The following is a 19,569-nucleotide window of genomic DNA, read 5'->3' on the forward strand; positions in this document are numbered from 1 at the left end:
TTCTTGGTCCCCTCCTCTTCTCCATCTACACCACATCACTGGGACACATCACACAGGCACACGGTTTTTCCTACCACTGCTATGCTGATGACACGCAGCTCTTCCTCTCCTTTCAACCAGATGATCCCACAGTAGCTGCACGGGTCTCAAGCTGTCTGGCGGACATCTCCACATGGATGAAGGAACATCACCTGCAGCTCAACCTGGCAAAGACTGAGCTTCTCGTCCTCCCTGCCAATCCATCTCTACAGCACGACTTCACCATCCAGCTAGAGTCATCATTAATCACCCCATCAAGATCGGTCAGAAATCTTGGAGTAACGTTTGATGACCAGCTGACCTTCACAGATCACATTTCAAAGACAGCTCGATCATGCAGGTTTGCACTGCACAACATCAGGAAGATCAGGCCTTTTCTAACTGAGCATGCAACACAACTTATCGTCCAGGCCCTGGTCATCTCTAGGCTTGACTACTGCAATGCTCTTCTGGCTGGACTTCCAGCATGTGCAACCAAACCCCTACAGATGATTCAGAACGCTGCAGCTCGGCTTGTCTTCAACGAGCCCAAGAGGGCCCACGTCACTCCTCTGTTCATCTCTCTGCACTGGCTACCTCTCGCTGCTCGCATCAAGTTCAAGGCACTGACGCTTGCTTACAGAACTATCACAGGCTCAGCTCCCTCCTACTTTCACTCACTCCTACGAGTCTACATCCCTACCAGACACCTACGATCGGTCAACGAGCGACGTCTCGTGGTTCCATCACAGAAAGCCACAAAATCACTTTCCAGAACATTCTCATTCACAGTTCCATGCTGGTGGAACGCTCTCCCCACCCTCATCCGGAATGCAGAATCCCTGACAACATTCAAAAGACAGCTGAAAACCAATCTCTTCCGTGAGCACTTTACCTTATAAAAAAAAAAAAAAAAAAAAAAATGTCTTTCCCTTTGAAACATCACTTATCAGGCTTATGCTACTCTGAATAATACCTGAACTTCGTATTTTGAGCACTTCTTGCGTTGTTGTTGCTTTTGCCTCTTTATGATGACTCGCTGAATTCAGTCCTAATTTGTAAGTCGCTTTGGACAAAGGCGTCTGCTAAATGACTAAATGTAAATGTAAATGTATTAAGACAGGTTTGCAAGGCCCCACAAAATGATGCTGTTTACAAAGACGTGCCAGTAGGAGGCGCTGTAGGAGCGGCAGAAACAGCGGTTTCCCCGGTAACGGCTGTACACAAAGCAGCACAGCGCTCAGGAAAGATAAACAAAGATTAAATGAAAATAATAAATTTTGGTCGAGCCAGAACGTATCGACCAATTAATCGACTAATCGACCGGGAGATTACAGCCTTAATTATTGCAGTATCCATCCATCCATCTTCTTCCGCTTATCCGTTATTGCAGTATATATATAGCAGTATATATTATTGCAGTATATATAGTATATGCAGTATATAAAAAATTCATATCATAACAAAAATAAACACCGGTATTCGGTATGAACTGGTATACCGCCCAGCACTAACATCTCCAGCACATTTTATAATTACCCAAAAATCAAACATAGTTCACCCCTCACACACGTTATCACATCCATCAAAAACTTAAACTCGCTGTCAGTTGGAGTATTAGAACTAAAAATAGCGGTCCAGGGAGTAAATGCAATGCATTACCTGGAAACACACACTACCAGATGTTTCGACTACATCAATTTCCGAGAAGAGGAGAAAAATGGCATCCAGAGTGGCTTCATCATGAGGCTTCAGTCTGTCAGAGACGATAACGTACATAATACATAATGCACCTGGATTTGTTCTACACTTGCTGAAATTGAGTCGGGAATGATCACAGAACCAAGTGAAATACTTTACACTGCAGACTAAAGAGAAAAAACGCCAATCCAATTAAAAAACTTTACCGGGATAGTGAACATCATTGCATTCAACATGTGTTGTATGTTATATTTTGACAGACATTTTTGAAAGATGATACTTTTTACATTATTTGTTACATTTAATTACCCCTTTGCAAATGTATATTTAAATCTGTTATAAAAAATTAGGATTTTTGAATAAACTTAAGGGACCGTTCAGTATTTCTGGAATGGACCACCGGAGGAAAATAGTCTTTTTATTCTTTGTTGAGGGGAGGGTCATTCAACTTTTTTAGTCTAGGGGGAGGGTCACACAACTTTTGTATTCATGAAAACAGCTAAATTTCAAAGTGGCTTGTTTGGTGCATATTTTTCCATGCAGCTCCATGTCGCTCTCTCAGTCTCTGCCCCCCCATCCCTAGCAGATGGGTCTGACCCAACAAAAATCCAGTTTGGCGCTGTTTTACAGTGAAAAAGTGTATCATGTCAGAACAGAACGCCAATGAAATGTTTACCCGGCAAAGCTTTAAAGCACAAGCAAATAATGAACTTTTGTGATTGCGAATAAGTGCAGAGTCCTGTTAGTGTAACTCTACCGCTGCATTAACATGTGATGTGAATGTATGTCGAGTTTTACAGTATTGGGACTGAGGCACCAGAACTACAGCTGATAGAATGTGCGCTGTAGCACGAAATTACTATATTTTAGTTTCCATGCTTAGTGTGTTTCCACAACAATGTTAGTGAGTAAATCTACAAAAACGGGCCACCATAACAGTGGAGTGTGATGTGTAAGATGAGAAAGCAGACTAGAAGAGATTAAGTCTTTTGTCATGGTTGTAAAAAAACAATGCCTTTTTTCACAATAATTTTGGAGGGTCATAGAAAAATTTATTGCTGGCGAAGGGAGGGTCAAGTCTATTTTGACTATAGATCTCAAAACTGCTCCGGTAGCCCCTTAAATAAAAAACGAACAGTCCCTAAAAAAAAATATATATATTTTTGACAAAATAATCAAAAAACACTCAATGTTAATTAGCCTACATATCAATGATTTATGATCTCCACTAATTTAGTTTTAGTAATATTATATTTTTGTAAATATAATAAATATTGTGTCGTCAAAATTATAAATGTCAACATTATAAAGACACAATTTCTCATTTATTCATTTGATATAATTCAAGTTTTCTTAGTGTCTTCATGCTTATCATTCTTCTTTGATCTTCTTGGGATAAGTTTTGAGATCATGGTCACACCAAGTGCTCCTCTGGTTCCTGAATGTTCCACAGACTCCAGGATGGATCGTAAAGACCCGAATCCTGAGCTATGAGATGAGACTTTTGAGCGCAACGAGCTAAAAGCTGAATCGCTGTCTGCTCCTGATCTTGATCTCAATGAACTGTAAGCAGAACTTCCCACAGACCTTGTGTCCGACCGCTGATCTCCACTCACTGGGGGAAAAACATTTAAATCAGTAAAAGGTTTGAAACTCTTATAGAACAGATTTAAAACTTTCAATATGTTCCGAAAATTAACAGCCTGTTGTTAATCATTAAAATATTATACAAATACTTTATTAATCAGATGGTATTTTACATGTTTTGTCCCCATTTTATCTATGATACCTTTATTACAAGCCTGATTGCTATTTAATGCAATCATTTAAAGTTAACCATATAGATGTATAGAGAAGAAGAAATTATCAGTATAAACAGGTGCTTAAACTCCAGAAAATGTTGATCATCAACATAAGAAGATCAAACTAAATATTATATGTGCTTTTTTATTTCATTTCATATCAGGTTTACTTTTATTGTCATAAATTAAATTTTAAAAAAATTTGAAAATGGAAGATGTAGGCTAGAAAGGGTCCAAATTTTATTATGGGGGAAAATATGTGGTGACAAATTTACGACAATGTAGACTAAATATTACATTTTCACATCAAAACAGATGTTATTCATGGAAACCATGAGCTCTAACGCTGTAAAGAAGGTCACAGGGAGACCAAAATGTGCTGAAAGTGCCAAATAAAACAAGACACTCACTGTCTGGTGGTTCCAATTCCATGCTGTTATATTGTTTTATGGCCCCTGACACGTAACTTGTGTGAGATGAATCTCTGGAATGTGATGAACCGAAAATTGGGTCTGCTCCTGATCGTGATCTGAATGAACCATAAGCAGAACTTCCCACAGAACAGGAATCAGATCCATCATCTCCACTCACTATAATAATGAAAGCAGAGAGCAGATCAGAAGAACATTTACAACATGAATGCATTTGACAGACAATTTTATCCAAAGCAACTGACATGGCATTGAAGGAATATATTCATCAGTTCATGTGATTGTAATTTATTCAGATGGTCAACTTTATGTCGACTCTAAATGGGTCAGAGAAGGTGGATTCACTCCGATTTGGTTCACACAGAAACAACATTAAGGTATATGATTACAATGTTCAGTGTTCAATGTTATCATTTTATCATTTTCATAGCCTGACGACGTCAGACTTCGTACTTCCGCTCAATTTCAGTTCGCTTCTGTACTCAGTCTGAGATAGCGACCTATCTCCCTGTTTTCCTCCGGCCTCAAAACAGCCGGCCAATCAACGAACAGAGGGCGGGCTGAGAGCCGTGACGTAGACGCTGATTGTACCGTGGATGCGTAGATTTACTTCACATAATCTGCAAAAGTCGTTCACAGCCATGTTCACTCCGGTATTTCGTTCGATGGTTTTGTTTTCGCATCATACATGTGTTTACAGTGGAAGTTCGATGCGGCTGAGCCAGCGCATAACACACGTCATAACCAAACGTTATGTGATTGCCAATGATTTTAAACTTCAGACAAGCGAGAAAGAAAACGCTTTTCAATTATGCCCTTCCAGACTCTGTCTACGAAGCAAAGAGAAGTAGCAGAGTTTGGTATTACCAGGCTATCATTTTCATTGCATGATTTATAAACACCAACCAGTTTGAAAACACCCACAAATTTAGAAACGTCCACTTGTTCCTCAGAGACCCCATACTCGTTGAACCTGGTCAGTATCAAGAAGATAAAATGCAGTCTTGCTAATAGAACTTATATGAGATTGAAATGTAAGCGACAAATCAAATGTTACACCCATATTTTTTAACATTATAGGATGGAATTAATGTAGCCCCACCAATAGATAAATTCAGTTCAGACATTTTAAACCTTAAAAAGGGCAAGAACATAAAGAGAAATCAGAATTATAACTTTATAATTTTTTGGGACACAAATTATACAATTTCATGTTTTTTATTTTATTTTAAACTTCACCTAATGGGGCATGGAAAGCTGCTATAGCTGCCACATACACCTTAATAGTGGAGAGGGTAAGACCAGCAGAGAAGCAATCTTGGAGGAACTCCAGCACTGAAGCCACCGGGCACTGGGTCCAAACCACGCTCCCTACACCAAACGGTGAAAACATTAAACTTTAGGCCCTACAGTCTCCTTGTGGATGGAGCTCTAGAGTTTAGTATGGTCTTGATCACTGACAGGTCAGCCTCTAGATACAGAGCCCCCTCAGGGGCTAGACCCACAGTTTCCACAGCTCTGGGAAAGCAGGTCCCTCCTGAGGGGAATCTCCCACGGAGGACCTGCCAGGAGTGATCTGATGTCCGAGAACCTTACTCGTGCCGGCCAGAACGTGGCTACCAAGAGTTAACTGACCCTGTCCTGGCGGACCCTCTTTTGAACTCCCGGAAGCAGATCGATCGGGGGGGATGCATACAGGTGCAGCCTCAGCCTATACCATGGCATGCAGCTCGTCTGGGGTATGGGGAGAACTGGTGGGAACTGTCAACATCCTGAACCTGGATCTCCTCAGAGAACGATTCAGATGCCGCAGATCTATAATGGGACGCAATCCCCCATCCTTCTTTGGAACCAAGAGGTACCGGCTGTAGAACCTGGACTCATGCTCGGGAGGAGGAATACATTCTATGGCCTTGTCTTCAGAATTGTCTTCAGATCCGTTTTCTTGCTCAAAGGCTTTGGGCGAGAGTGTTGCTTAGACCCACAAACAATATTTTATCATTATTACATTTTAGGAAGTGGCTATATAAACAGATATTAAACCTTCCTACATTTGGAAATGCGTAGAAACCTTTTTACATTTGATCTTACGATAATTTCTCCAATGTGCGTACGTGACACAAAAAAACCTGCGTACGCCTCTCTTCCAGATGAGAAATGTATAAATCGCAAATGATTTAGAAATTGTGCGCAGCAGAATGGTTTCCGATTTCTGCATTGCAATTGCTGCCTTATTAATGTCATTAACATGGAAAAGAGCACCAGTCAACGTCGAAATCTTTTACTTGAGAACGAAGAACGGCAAGAATTGCTTAGATTTCCAAATACCTGCAGTACTCAGACTCTCTGTCACAAGGAAAAAAGTGTGTATGTCTGCTTAGACCCTGATGTGTCGATAAGCACTTTTCCACATCAAAGACCGTTTTTATAAACACTAATGTTGGCATGGATTTTAGAGTACACACTAGGGGTGTAACGGTTCACAAAATTAACAGTTCGGTTCGATACGATACACTTGTGTCACGGTTCGGTTCGGTACGTTTTTGATACAGCAAAAAGAGAAATTTCCTTGATTTAATTTATTTTATTCTTTTTTTTAATTAAAACTAACATCATAAAGTATAATTTTTTTTACTTTGAGCAATTCTGGAGCTATAATTGACTCTTCTTAGGAGCAAATAAAACAAAACAGCTCCTTGGAAAAAATGAAATGTAATATTGTAGTAGTTATAAACAAAGGTTTATTTTAGTTTAGATTAACATTTGAGGGCAGCAATTGTATTCATAATGTCAAAATAAAACCGACGTAATGTTACTTGAAGGCATTATAGCCTATATTCCTGCCAAACTTCCATGGTTGCAGTTAGTGTTACTACAGTAAATCCATGGTTAATGTTGCTGATCTGTGGACACTGGATAGTTCATTCATGGCACAATGTTTCTTCCAGGTTTCCACGTCAGCGCTGTTTGATCCGTTAATAACGGAGAAATGTGAATGTTTCTCACTAGATCTCGCAGCGATGTTATTACTTCTGTGGCGAATTCAAATGCTTTCTTTACTGGATCTCTTATTAGCGCTGTGTAGTAACAGTGTCGCATGATCACGATCGGCTCGCGCTGCACTGGTCCAAACTGATAAACGGTCCTTCAACCACACAATAACGAGCAGTTTCGTTCCGCTTGCATTACGTTTGCCATTTGATGTTGGGCAATGTTGTGGTCGCGCCGGCGTCTCATTATGAGCGCGCTTGCCACGCGCAACGCGCCTACATTTGAAATAACGAAATTTTGGTCAGCAGGAAAAATGGTCCAACAAACCATTCGGTTTGAAAAGGCGTACCGAAAACCGAACCGAAAGCCTCGTACCGAACAGTTCAATACGAATACGTGTATCGTTACACCCCTAGTACACACTATTAAAACAATTCTGTGCGTTCACACGTTTAAAAAATTAGGCCCATAGTCTAGAACAATGTCGGAGGAAACACATCTGAGACTATATGTAAGCTAGATAATATTCATAAAATGTTATGATGTCACTCACTAGTCTGTGATCTGGATTCCTCTCTCCATTTGTCCAGTCGCTCTTCTGTTTCATTTCTACCATCTATCTCTTGTAAAATCTTTCTGTCTATTTCAAAATGGCAGCCGTTGTTTTGTGCCACTGTCTCCTCAATCTTCTCCAGCAGCTCCTTGATCTGAGTGTCGTCACTCCTGTTGCGATTGTTGAGAACATGAAACCTGTTCCCACATTTGTCCAGCAGCCGCTGGAGATCCGGCCCTTCACTCTCAATGTGCTGCTCTATAGATGTGTCTAACAGAGAGTCTCCACCAGTGAACAGCACTATAGTGTGACTCCAGACTCTCTCACTGAGAAGATCCAGATGCTCCTGCAATGCTTTTCTCTCATTCTCTTTAAATGTGTCGTCCACGCGTATGATCAGTAGTACAGCGTGTGGTCCTGGAGGACACAGAGACACACTGAGCAAAATCTCCTGTTTCAGTAACTCAGGACTGAACTCTACAGAGCTATTACTCCACCATCCTGGAGCTTCAATGACAGTGATGTGTCTGTCTGCTACTTCTCCATGTCTCTTCACACACTTAGCAGATTTCTTCAAGTCAAACTCCTCTCTGCCCAGGATGGTGTTTCCAGCTGAACTCTTACCAGCTCTTCTATATCCCATCAACACAATCCTGAGCTCTGAGAGATGTTGGGCGTCACCTGCAACAAATACAGAACAAACACACTTCTTAAGGTGGGCGACATCTTAAATCTTCTTAAATAATCTCTCTTTGAGAAAAAGCTGTTCCTGAAATAAGGTTCACCTTATCTGTATGAGTGTCAAACTACACATTATTGATTAAAAATGTTTGCAGGTTTTTTGTTGTTGTTGTATTGTTTTCTATGGATTAGGTAAAGCGATTTCCATTATCAGAAGCACACATGAAGAACAGGATAATTTAAGAAATGAAAGCGCTTATTTCCTTCAGTAACAGATTTTAGGGTCCGTCACTGTGAGCTGCTTTGAACCCATCTATTGGGAATGCCTCTACAAATAGCGGTTAATGACAAGAAGTTTCTTGCTATTATTGATGTGACTGTTACATTTTCATGATTTACTTAATATACTCAGTGTGTATCTGCACTATAAAGTATATGGACTCACTCATCTGTGATCTGATGTTTTCTCTCCTTTTTTGCGTCCTCTTCATTCGTTCTTCTGCTCTCTCTTCCTCTGCTCTTCTTCTCTCTTTCATCTCCTGTAAAATCTTTCTGTCTATTTCAAAATGGCAGCCGTTGTTTTGTGCCACTGTCTCCTCAATCTTCTCCAGCAGCTCCTTGATCTGAGTGTCGTCACTCCTGTTGCGATTGTTGAGAACATGAAACCTGTTCCCACATTTGTCCAGCAGCCGCTGGAGATCCGGCCCTTCACTCTCAATGTGCTGCTCTATAGATATGTGTAACAGAGAGTCTCCACCAGTGAACAGCACTATAGTGTGACTCCAGACTCTCTCACTGAGAAGATCCAGATGCTCCTGCAATGCTTTTCTCTCAGTCTCTTTAAATGTGTAGTCCACATGTATGATCAGTAGCACAGCATGTGGTCCTGGAGGACACAGAGACACACTGAGCAAAATCTCCTGTTTCAGTAACTCAGGACTCTCCTCTACAGAGTAATTTCCCCACCATCCTGGAGCTTCAATGACAGTGATGTGTCTGTCTGCTACTTCTCCATGTCTCTTCACACACTTAGCAGATTTCTTCAAGTCAAACTCCTCTCTGCCCAGGATGGTGTTTCCAGCTGAACTCTTACCAGCTTTTCTATATCCCATCAACACAATCCTGAGCTCTGAGAGACGTTGGGCGTCACCTGCAACAAATACAGAACAAACACACTTCTTAAGGTGGGTGACATCTTAAATCAGAGTTGAACAAAGGTTATCGTTGGAGAATAATTATGAAGAAAATAAAATAGCTTAATTTCAATGATCTGCAGACAAAACAACAGATTACAGAACATTAAGCAAGACTTAATTCCAAATAGCTTCAGAATAATGTTTTCAGAAAGTATATTCTTTAAAAATAATTAGGCTAAATTATCTCTCTAAACCAATGAATAAATCTCTCTCTTGTGCTTGTTCTCACCGGGGAAAGCATTATCAATGCACTGGTGGCTATTAGCACCAGCAAATACATGACTGTATTACATTTACATTTATTTACTATATGGAAAGAAAGCCAAAAAAGACTTTATGGGGGAAGTAACAGCCTAAAGTGGCATAAACGGATCCAAAATATTATCTGTACTGACCAATATGAAAGCAGTAAAAGTGTCTCGCAAAAAACTGTGAACATGTTGACATTTTTGTCTTTCATAAAAATAGCTTCTAATCTTACAAATGTCCATTGATTTTACATGACATATTTTTGCCTTAGTTGGAGCTCCAGATAAAATATAGTTCCACCAGCAGTCTAGTAGTTCCCTTCAGTCGCTCACGTTCGACGTAATGTCGACGTGACAACGTAATTGGGATCACTTCAAGGAGCCCTATCAACTTCGAGTGTCTACAGAACGAGCCAATGAACGTTGGCGTGTGTGAATCGCGTCACGCGCCCCCGCCTCGCAGCGCGGGTATAAACAGGAAGCGGGCGCACGCACACATTGTCTTTCACTTCGGAGCCGAGCTTTTGCTTTCACTTCCAAAATCTACAGGAAAAGACTGCCTTTGAGAACGAGAGGACTCTCCTTCGTGTTGGTGTGATGGCGCGATCAGCGGTGGCCGCGAGCATTGCAGCTCACAACTGCTGTATACTCTTGCAGGTCCACCAGGCCCAGGCGCTCATGGACATGAACGAGGGTGGTTCTGACCCAGAGCTCCTCCGGGAGCTCCGTGTGGCAACTGACCACGCTCTCCGGGCGACGAAGGAAACCGCACGTTCAGTCGGTCAGCCGATGTCCACCTTGGTGGTCCAGGAGCGCCGCCTTTTGCTCAACCTGGCGGATATGAGGGACACCGATAAATATCGGTTCTTGGATGCCCCTCTTTCCCAGCAGCAACCATCCAGGCCTCAGCGTGGAGCAAGCCGTAGGAAGCCGATTTCGCCTGTCCAGGCCGCTGCCAAACCAGGAGGCAAGCAACGGTGCAAACGAACCTGAGACGGGCGGTCCAGAGGTGGATCAAGTTGCTCTTCAGGAGATGGCGAACACGGCACTCTTTCCCCCGGTGGAGGGCCGGGCGGAGAATCTTTTGTTTCCTTTTCTTTTTGTTCCGCCACTTACCCACGGGTCAGTGGTACCCACCTTTTCAAAAAAAGAGCAATTTCTGAAACCTCTGGGCTCCAAGAGGGCGCGCTTGGCGGTCGACGACGCTATGCCTTGTCACCCCCGAGCCCCTCTTTCATCGCCAGCAGGCAGCAGTGGCTGTGTCCTGGACGTGCTGACGCCTCCGCACACTCACTCTGCCCTTCAACGGAAGCAGGTATGTGCTGCACCACACACTCAGACCCCACTTCGGGCCGCTGTGCCGTCCGAGTCAGGTCCCTGCATTCCGCTGCGCTGCCCCACCCCGGGTACATCTGTGGTGCCGTTGGTCCCGCTTGCTCAGTCTCTGGGAGCCTGGTTAACACTTCCCAGCCCGTCTCGCTGGCTCATCCGTACCATCAGACTCGGCTATGCGATTCAGTTCGTCCGGCGCCCCCTGATTTCAAGGGCATTCTGTTCACCCGTGTTCTGGCGGACAATGCCCCTGTGCTCAGGGCAGAGATCGCAGTCCTACTGGCGAAGGACGCGATCGAGCCGGTCCCTGCAGCCCGTACTTCATTGTACCCAAGAAAGGTGGTGGGTTATGACCAAACTTGGACCTGCGCGCCCTGAACCGGTCCCTTCACAGGCTACCGTTCAAGATGCTTACGCAGAAACGCATTTTCAAATGCATCCGTCCCCAAGATTGGTTTGCAACGATTGACCTGAAGGACGCATACTTACATGTCTCGATTCTCCCTCGACACAGATCGTTTCTTCACTTTGCATTCGAGGGACGGGCATATCAGTACAAGGTCTTACCCTTCGGGCTGGCCCTGTCGCCCAGCGTCTTCACGAAAGTCGCGGAGGCGGCCATTGCTCCCATGTGCGAGGGTGGTGTTCACATCCTCAACTACCTCGATGACTGGCTTATTCTGGCCCAGTCGAGAGAGCAGTTGTGCGAACACAGGGACATGGTGCTCAGTCACCTCAGCCACCTAGGGCTTCGGGTCAACTGGGAAAAGAGCAAACTCACCCCCGGGCCGAGGATCTCTTTTCTCGGTATGGAGTTGGACTCGATCAACATGACAGCGCGCCTCACCGAGGCCCGGGTCCAGTCAGTGTTGAACTGCGTGAGCACGCTTAGATGCAGAACAGCGGCACCACTGAAACTTTTTCAGAGGCTCCTGGGGCATATGGCATCTGCAGCCGCGGTTATGCCGCTCGGATTGCTTCATATGAGGCCGCTCCAGCACTGGCTCCACGATCGAGTCCCGAGATGGGCGTGGCAGAGCGGCTCGTGCCGGGTCCAAGTGACTCTGCACTGTCGCCAAACTCTCAGCTTGTGGTCAGACCCTTCGTTCCTGTGCACTGGTGTTCCCCTGGAACAAGTGTCCAGGCACTCTGTGGTCTCCACGGATGCCTCTGCCACCGGCTGGGGGGCCACGTACAACGGGCATGCAGCTTCAGGTCTGTTGACGGGGCCTCAGCTGCATTGGCACATCAACTGCCTGGAGTTGTTAGCAGTACGTCTTGCGCTGAGTCGCTTCAAAACGCTGCTACTAGGCAAGCACGTACTGGTCCGTACGGACAGCACTGCGAATGTTGCGTACATCAACCGCCAAGGTGGTCTACGCTCCCGCAGCATGTCACAACTCGCCCGCCATCTCCTCCTCTGGAGTCAGAAGCATCTGAGGTCGCTTCGTGCCATTTACGTTCCGGGCCTGCTCAACCATGCAGCCGACGAGCTCTCACGGCAGCCGGTGCTACCGGGAGAATGGCGACTCCATCCCCAGGTGGTCCAGCTGATTTTCAGGCGCTTTGGGACCGCACAGGTAGATCTCTTTGCCTCCCCGGACACGTCTCACTGCCAGTTGTTCTATTCCCTGACCGAGGGGACCCTCGGGCACGGATGCTCTGGCACACAGCTGGCCCCGGGGCCTACGCAAGTATGCGTTTCCCTCAGTGAGCCTTCTTGCACAGACCTTGTGCAAGGTCAGGGAGGACGAGGAGTAGGTCTTGCTAGTTGTGCCGTATTGGCCCAACCGGACCTTGTTTCCGGAACTAGTGCTCCTTACGACAGCCCCTCCCTGGCCCATCCCTCTGAGAGAGGACCTGCTCTCTCAGAGACGGGGCACCCTATGGCACCCGCGTCCAGACCTCTGGAAACTCCATGTCTGGTCCCTGGACGGGACGCAGAGGTTCTAGGTGACCTACCCCCTGCGGTAGTTGACACCATCACTTCCGCTAGAGCTACGAGGTGCCTCTATGCGTTGAAGTGGAACCTGTATGTTGACTGGTGCTCCTCTCACGAGGAGAACCCCCGATCTTGCTCGATCAGAGCCGTGCTGTCCTTCCTGCAAGAAGGGCTGGAGCGAAGGCTGTCTCCCTCCACCCTTAAAGTGTATGTTGCCACTATTGCCGCACATCACAATGCTGTTGATGGTAAGTCTCTGGGAAAGCACGACCTGATCTTCAGGTACTGAATCCTCCTCGCCCACTCTCTATACCCTCATTGGGATTGGTCTCTGGTCCTTTCGGCACTTCAGAGACCACCCTTTGAGCCTCTGCAATCAGCTGAGTTAAAAATCCTGTCCTGTAAGACAGTACTGGTTGCAGTGTTGTTTTCGTCAACGATGACGATAACGAAATGATTTATGACCTTTTTTTTATGACGATAACGCGACGATGACTAGCTAAAAATGTCTCTAAGGTGACTAAAACATGACGAGACGTTTTCGAGTTTTCGTTGACGAGACGAGACGGCTAATTTCTCCCCCTGTTTGTCTATGATCAGCGTAGCGTTTTTAACATCTTGGAACATCATCAGAGAATGCCCTTTTAATTGGTCGTTTCGCATTGTGAGTCACGTATCGTAGCAACGATGACGACAAGTGACAACAGCGGGAAATGTAAAAATGACTACCTCCGAGCAGCCGGCGAAAAAGAAAAGAGCACAGAAATGTAAAATTGAATGGGAAAATGACTACCCATGGCTGGAATGCGTGAGGGACAATGAATACAAGGCCAATTGTACCATATGCCGTCGCGTTTTTTCTGTTTGTCACGGCAGAGTGTGTGATATTAAGCAGCACGCATCAGGAGATAATCTAATAATTCTATTGAATAAGTTCGCACACAAGGCTACAGAAAACTGTTGTGTTTATTTTTCTTCAAATGCAGTCTAAGCCGGTGAGTTTTGAATGTTATATGTTGTATTTGTTTAAGTTAAAAATAAAACGTATTATAAACTAAACAAATCCATGGTTCATTGTTGGCAAAATGATCATGATAGCCTTTATATTTCACATCTATGTGGTTCAGTCTTGTAACATATTGATTAGGCCTACTTTGCTATTCTATAAATATATAGGCTAGGCCTAATAAGTTGTATTATAATATGCTATAAGGTATGAAATATATTTATCTAAATGTATCAATTAGTTTCCACAATATTCACCAGAAGTCATCATTTCATGGGTTATTTTTCAAAAAAAATTTTTTTTATGAATTGCAACACTTGCTACAACCTGTCAAACCTAAGCCCATGTCCAATACTTTTTAACCTAAATTTTTTTTTAAAAGACTGTTACTTTTTTTTTTTTTTTTACTAAAATTGACTAAAACTTGACTAAAACCTTTTTGCGTTTTCGTCGACTAAAACTTGACTAAAACTATCAAGTTTATAAGTGACTAAAATGTGACTAAAACTAAAAAGCATTTTCGTCCAAAAGACTAAGACTAAGACTAAAACTAAAAGGGCTGCCAAAAACAACACTGACTGGTTGCTTTGGCCTCTATCAAGAGAGTAGGGGGACCTGCATGCATTTTCGGTCAACGAATCGTGCCTAGAATTCGGCCCGGATAACTCTCACGTGATCCTGAGAGCCCGGCCCGGATACGTGCCCAAGGTTCCTACCACTCCCTTCTGGGACCAGGTGGTGAACCTGCAAGCGCTGCCTCCGGAGGAGGCAGACCCAGCCCTGGCTTTTCTCTGTCCCGTTCGCGCTCTGCGTCTGTACGTGGACAGAACGCAAAGCCTCGGGACCTCAGATCAGCTCTTCGTCTGTTACGGAGGCCAGCAGAAGGGAAAGGCTGTCTCCAAGCAGAGGATGGCCCACTGGATAGTGGATGCCATCACCTTGGCTTACGAAGCCCAAGGTGTGCCTTACCCGCCCGGGTTGAAAGCCCACTCCACTAGGGGTGTCGCTTCTTCTTGGGCGCTCTCACTGACAGACATAGAGCTGCGGGCTGGGCGACACCTAACACGTTCGCTAGGTTTTATAGCCTACGCGTTGAGCCGGTTTCTTCCTGTGTGCTCGCTTCAACTAGCCGGTAACACCGAAGTTCTCACTCTAGTGTCGGCTAACTGCGCCATTCCCTTCCTCGGAACGGATACGTGCACTTTTTGCTCCAGTCGAGTTCCCCACTTACGCGAACCCTGTAAGTTCCTCCGCACCCTCCGGCAGTCGGACGTTGCGGAGCGTCCGACGCCAGGCCTAGTGCTCGTATGCTTGTGTAACTTGTGCTAGGCTGGGTTCCATATGTGTGATCCCTGCGGCGATCCCATATGCGTATTCTTCCACGTCCAGCTCCCTGCGGTGAGCCCGTGTCTTTCCCTTGGCAGAGTCTGCTCTGCCGTCAATGTCCGGTGTAGCCTCCCCCTTCGGGCTGGAGCCACCCCAGTGACATTCCATATGTTGCACTGCCCCTTCGGCCAGTCCATATGTTTATTCTCCACGTTACCTCCCTTCGGGTAGGATGTGGCTCCGCAGCGTCCTTTCTCCGGAAAGGCATGCTTTCCCAGTGTTATCCAAAGAGTTCCTCTGTGTGGGGTATAATGGAACAGCAGTTGAACTCCCTCTACGCAGATCTTTTGCCCCAGCCAATTGGGGGTCTGAGAGTCTTGCATAGGGCGCTGGATGTGGCAGCAACCGTGGCGTTTTCCGTCGACGTTACGTTGAACGTGAGCGACTGAAAGGGAACGTCTCGCTAACTGATGTAACCCTCGTTCCCTGAAGGAGGGAACGGGAGACGTAACGTCCCGTCGCCACCGTTGCTGACCATCGCTGCATGGCCGTCACAAATCTCGGCTCCTCAGCGAAAAACAATGTGTGCGTGCGCCCGCTTCCTGTTTATACCCGCGCTGCGGGGCGGGGGCGCGTGACGCGATTCACGCACGCCAACGTTCATTGGCTTGTTCTGTAGACACTCGAAGTTGATAGGGCTCCCTGAAGTGATCCCAATTACTTTGTCACGTCGACGTTACGTCTCCCGTTCCCTCCTTCAGGGAACGAGGGTTACATCAGTAACCAAAACGTTTTTACTTGTAATGGACTTACAAAGTGTGTTTGACGGGACTCACTTCGTGGTGCTTCAGAACAGCGGCAAACATGAGACGTGTCTATAGGTGTAAAGCTGATGTTTCAAATTATATTCAAGACAAGATGTTTGTAGGGTTTTTGTTTTTTGTATTGTTTTCTATAGATTAGGTAAAGTGATTTCCGTTATCAGAAGCACACATGAAGAACAGGATTGTTTAAGAAATTAAAGTGCTTATGTCCTTCAGTAACTGATTTTAGGGGCCGTCACTGTGAGCTGCTTTGAACCCATCTATTGGGAATGCCTCTACAAATAGCGGTTAATGACAAGAAGTTTCTTGCTATTATTGCTGTGACTGTTACATTTTCATGATTTACTTAATATACTCAGTGTGTATCTGCACTATAAAGTATATGGACTCACTCATCCGTGATCTGATGTTTTCTCTCCTTTTTTGCATCCTCTTCATTCGTTCTTCAGCTCTCTCTTCCTCTGCTCTTCTTCTCTCTTTCATCTCCTGTAAAATCTTTCTGTCTATTTCAAAATGGCAGCCGTTGTTTTGTGCCACTGTCTCCTCAATCTTCTCCAGCAGCTCCTTGATCTGAGTGTCGTCACTCCTGTTGTTATTGTTGAGAACATGAAACCTGTTCCCACATTTGTCCAGCAGCCACTGGAGATCCGGCCCTTCACTCTCAATGTGCTGCTCTATAGATGTGTCTAACAGAGAGTCTCCACCAGTGAACAGCACTATAGTGTGACTCCAGACTCGCTCACTGAGAAGATCCAGATGCTCCTGCAATGCTTTTCTGTCAGTCTCTTTAAATCTAGTGTCCACACGTATGATCAGTAGTACAGTGTGTGGTCCTGGAGGACACAGAGACACACTGAGCAAAATCTCCTGTTTCAGTAACTCAGGACTGAACTCTACAGATAAATTCCACCATCCTGGAGCTTCAATGATAGTGATGTGTCTGTCTGCTACTTCTCCATGTCTCTTCACACACTGAGCAGATTGCTTCAAGTCAAACTCCTCTCTGCCCAGGATGGTGTTTCCAGCTGAACTCTTACCAGCTTTTCTGTATCCCATCAACACAATCCTGAGCTCTGAGAGATGTTGGGCGTCACCTGCAACAAATACAGAACAAACACACTTCTTAAGGTGGAAACAGACTCAGGGTATCCTGTTGTGTGTGCTTTCTGAACAGTTAATTTGTAAGTCATTTGTAAGTTGCTGTGGACAAAGACATCTGCTAAATGGCTAACTGTAAATGTAAGTTAACAAGAAAGCTGTGCTTAAAATATTCTAATCATAATACAAATACAAATGCCTCATGAATGGAGTTATGTTAATCATCATCCATGGACCATGGTTAACTAAATTATGAAGAAATGAGAATTGTTTAATTTTCTCAATCAAGAGAAAACAAAAACACAGATTACATAACTCAGGGCTAAATTGCCATTTATTGCAAAAAACAACAACATGTTTTCAGTACTTATATATTCTTTAAAAATATGCAACATGTAAAAAGGCAAACTAAATTAATGAATAAATCTCTCTCTTGCGAGAGAGCATAATTGCACAGCCAAGCACTTTAAAATACATGACTGTATTCTACAAATGAACCTAAAACGCAATCCGTGACAAGCCATATGTAGCCTATAGGAAACGACTATATGGAGAACAAAAAGCAAGCCTTAAGTGTCTTACAAAAAAATCTTAGCTGGGTCATTCCACGAAATAGGTGCCTTTTGTGTCCCTGAGAAACAATCAGACATAGAATTACTATAACTTTTTTTTTTTTTTAATTTATTATTAAATAAAAAGAAACATTTTATTTTATTGCTGCACAGCTGAGGAATAGAATATGCTCAAAAGACAACAACAGAAACATCTGTGTGTGATTAAGGTAGTATTAGAAGTACTAAAGGTTCTACGCTCAGAGACAGTGATAGTGTTGAAGACTATAGAGCCGCCCTCGGGCTGAGGCTGTAATACTCTGAGTTAGTATTAATGATCCTGTGTTGGACCAGCGCACACCTGAGAAGGACGGTGAGAGTGTATAGATGCTAAAGACCTGTGTGCTCATGTGTGACTGAGGCAGTGATAGGAGATTCTTGACGGGACGCCGTCACCTTACTTCAGGGAAGTATTGTATTGTATTGTAAAGTATTCGGGGAATTACCTCGAGATACTGTAGTAATTATTTTTAACAACTGGAAGTTGTTTAAATTATCCGTGGTAAAGAAGTCTGATTTAGTAGGTTGTATTCGTATTAAATATTTCCACAACAATTAACAGATCTTTACACAGGAACACAGGAGATAGATCTGCCACCAAACACGGGCTCCCACAACACTCCTAACTCTAAGAGATTAGCACCTGTTGCACAAGCATGCCCTCTAGTGTCACACTCCCACATAACCTTATACTTCACTACCATTTCTTTTTCATGTGTTCAAAATGTAATTGGTTGTGTTTATATCAAATGCTGGAAATGTGTGCAATTGAAGAGGTACATTATATTAGTTAAATTTGAATAATAAGAGTGTGATGCAATACAAACTCATTATCAATGGATATTTTTGATATATTTCTTTGAAATTAATTTACTGTTGATTGCATCAAGTGAGGTCTTCTATACAATAAATGTTCTATATATAGCAAAATTGTATCTGATGTGATATTATTAATATTAATATTATTTTCTTTTTATATTACTTTATTATTGTAAAATGAGATTGTCTGCATATTGTGAACTCGCTTCAGTCCGCGGGAGGTCTGAGCAGAGCGAGGATCAGGCTGATTATACTGATGAAATACAATGATTTATGACTGCATTTTCCAACTTATGCAGATTATGTCTCTGGATAAAGAACCACTGAACAGCAGACTTGAGTCCAGTCTTTATTCTGGGGCTCAGGTCAGGAAGCAGACAGACTGGCTAAACCAACCGTCTGCTAGCGGCCTCCCGTCACCAAGGTCAGATAAATCCCATCACATAGAGCCTATTTCACCTAGCTATCATCATATAGAGACTGTGTCTGTTCCCCGCATTTGGAAATCCAAAAAACGTTTAAACCCATCTAAGGTTAAAAATGTAATTGATGTTCAACAAATAAAAAACAGCTATAATACAGATGAGCAAATGCTAAAGCTTGGGTTGCTGAATATTCGATCGCTTACTTCAAAAGCACTCATTGTTAATGACATGATTTCAGATAATAATCTAGATGTGCTGTGTTTGACAGAAACCTGGCTAAAACCAAACGATTACATTACTTTAAATGAGTCCACCCCGCAAGATTACTGTTATAAACATGAGCCTCATCTGAAACGCAAAGGGGGAGGTGTTGCTGTAATTTATAGTAATATTTTCAAAACCACTAAGAAATCAAGTTTTAAATATAATTCTTTTGAAGTGTTAGTACTTAATGTAAAAATATATAGTATAAATGATAAATCACGCTTGAGATTTATGCTGGCTACTGTATACAGGCCACCAGGGCACCATAAAGATTTTATCAAAGAATTTGCAGACTTTCTAT

The 19,569-nt window shown here is 43.8% G+C and overlaps 1 protein-coding gene across 1 annotated transcript in view; it reads right to left on the reverse strand.

Annotated features, from left to right (window-relative positions):
* Nucleotides 1-2,739: 2,739 nt before the first annotated feature.
* Nucleotides 2,740-19,569, reverse strand: part of LOC309501218 (uncharacterized protein) — a 175,767-nt gene continuing 158,937 nt past the window's right edge. The window contains exons 10-13 of the mRNA XM_082173301.1: nt 8,623-9,327; nt 7,497-8,177; nt 3,932-4,111; nt 2,740-3,334 (exon numbers count right to left, since the gene is read on the reverse strand). Of these exons, the coding sequence (XP_082029427.1) occupies nt 3,063-3,334; nt 3,932-4,111; nt 7,497-8,177; nt 8,623-9,327 (1,838 nt within the window). The 3' untranslated portion in view covers nt 2,740-3,062. The remainder of the gene's footprint in view (nt 3,335-3,931; nt 4,112-7,496; nt 8,178-8,622; nt 9,328-19,569) is intronic.

The sequence above is a fragment of the Leuciscus leuciscus genome, assembly GCF_965113295.1.
Source record: "Leuciscus leuciscus genome assembly, chromosome: 6".
In the NCBI taxonomy this organism is placed as follows: domain Eukaryota; kingdom Metazoa; phylum Chordata; class Actinopteri; order Cypriniformes; family Leuciscidae; genus Leuciscus; species Leuciscus leuciscus.